This window comes from Aplysia californica, unplaced genomic scaffold (genome assembly GCF_000002075.1).
Source record: "Aplysia californica isolate F4 #8 unplaced genomic scaffold, AplCal3.0 scaffold00321, whole genome shotgun sequence".
Lineage (NCBI taxonomy): Eukaryota > Metazoa > Mollusca > Gastropoda > Aplysiida > Aplysiidae > Aplysia > Aplysia californica.
In genome coordinates this window covers 42,584-44,301 of record NW_004797591.1, presented here as the reverse complement: position 1 = coordinate 44,301, position 1,718 = coordinate 42,584, and the positions used below count along the sequence as shown (strand labels likewise).

The following is a 1,718-nucleotide window of genomic DNA, read 5'->3' as shown; positions in this document are numbered from 1 at the left end:
CACACACACACACACACACACACACACATACACACACACGCACGTACGTGTCCGCGCAGAAAATGTACACACACGAAACCGAAAGAAAACTGCCTACTTAAATTGTGCATATGGCTATAATTATCCTCAAATGAAATTATCGCCAAAAATCGCTATTGAGAAAATATCACTTTTATTAAGTAACTTTGTAAATATCCGAAAACCGTCACGACAGACGATATATCGACTTAAAAGTAAACAGCGGCATTATATTACCAATCTTTATTGCCTACCACTAGCAAGTCTGCCTTGTTTGACACTATTTTTGGGATTCCCCAGTGCACTAATGTCAGCAAATCTATCAATATCTCTGGTCAGAATAATAATACCCAAGGCTCCGAAAATTGAGCGTTCCGTTCATGTTTCTTGTGCACAGTGCAAAAGCATGACGCAAAATGTCGAGAACAAGGATTAAGATTAAGATTTTACACAGCAACAAGAGCAGGGCGAAAGGACTAGAAGTAAAAACTGCCGCTGTTGTGGATACTGGGTTGTTTTAAAGAGGAGCAGCCCTTGGAGTAGTAGTGTCTGCAATATTTCCGTACGTTTTCGTAAAAGTCCACAGTTTATTAATTATCCCAATATAGGTGTGAATTGTTATACATGTATATTAATCTTTTACTTTTCACTTCCTCTGGTATCCTTAGGATATCGAGGGGGAGGTGCAGATTATTGGAACAGTGCTAAGTGTGTGGCGTCTGTGATTGATAGGCCTATAGCATGCTGTTCGAGAATCTTTCTAACCCCGCCCAGCCAGCATATTTCATTACCTTCTTGGTTTATAATAGAAAGCAAATTAATTCTGTAAATTGTTCCGGAATTTTCAAAAACAATAATGCAAATGAATAAATTGCTTTTTAGTCTTTGTGTTTTCAACATCCTCACACACACACACACACACACACACACACACACAGGACAGGAAGTCAGGAAGCCGGAGTCACGAGTCATAGGAAGTCGGAAGTGATGTCATGCTGGACAAGAATCAGAGTACGAATAACATTTTTTCATATTCGGACTCGAGTCCGAATAGTCACTTCGTTCCTTGAAATTAATAGACTAGGGCCTATAATATTAATAGACACTTACATTTTGCATGGGCTTTTTTTAAGATTCCCTTCATCTAAAACAACAGAGTCTACTGGTGTTGTCTTAACTTCAGAAAATTCTGCCATTGTGAAAACTACAGATGTTTATACAGATCCAGCGTTCTGAGTTCGAACCGACTCGAACGACAGCTTCAAAACGTTTTGTTGACACTCAACAATCTCTCGCTCCACCAGAATCTACTCCACAAAACGAAACGAGAGACGAGGAGTCCAGATCTATTTGTTCATTTTTTATCACAAAAGAGTTAGGCTAGAACCAGCGACATCAAGCTACATTTCGGAAACGTAGAAAACCATAGCACTTTGACGTAGAACCGAAAGTAACTGGTGGTTGGCGAAAGGGGTGCGCTTTTTCATGCTGTTTCAAACTCAGTAGGCTACGTTATTTTGAGCCCACGATATCGCAGCATTGTGTCTTATACACACAGTAATTCATAATATCTAAAGTAGCAAAAACAATTTGATTGCAGTCTAGCCTACATTGCCCGACATGTTTTCAGAGTTTTTATATATATTTCGTTTTTGTTTTTTTGTTGTTTGTTGGGTTGTAGTTTGGGTTTGTTTTTGTTG

General features: G+C 38.9%; 1 protein-coding gene across 1 annotated transcript in view; it reads right to left on the bottom strand.

The window, feature by feature from the left end:
- LOC101853011 (zinc finger HIT domain-containing protein 2) overlaps positions 1–1,356 on the bottom strand; it is a 30,799-nt gene extending 29,443 nt beyond the window's left edge. The window contains exon 1 of the mRNA XM_005102334.3: positions 1,129–1,356. Within this exon, the coding sequence (XP_005102391.2) occupies positions 1,129–1,214 (86 nt within the window). The 5' untranslated portion in view covers positions 1,215–1,356. The remainder of the gene's footprint in view (positions 1–1,128) is intronic.
- Positions 1,357–1,718: the final 362 nt, after the last annotated feature.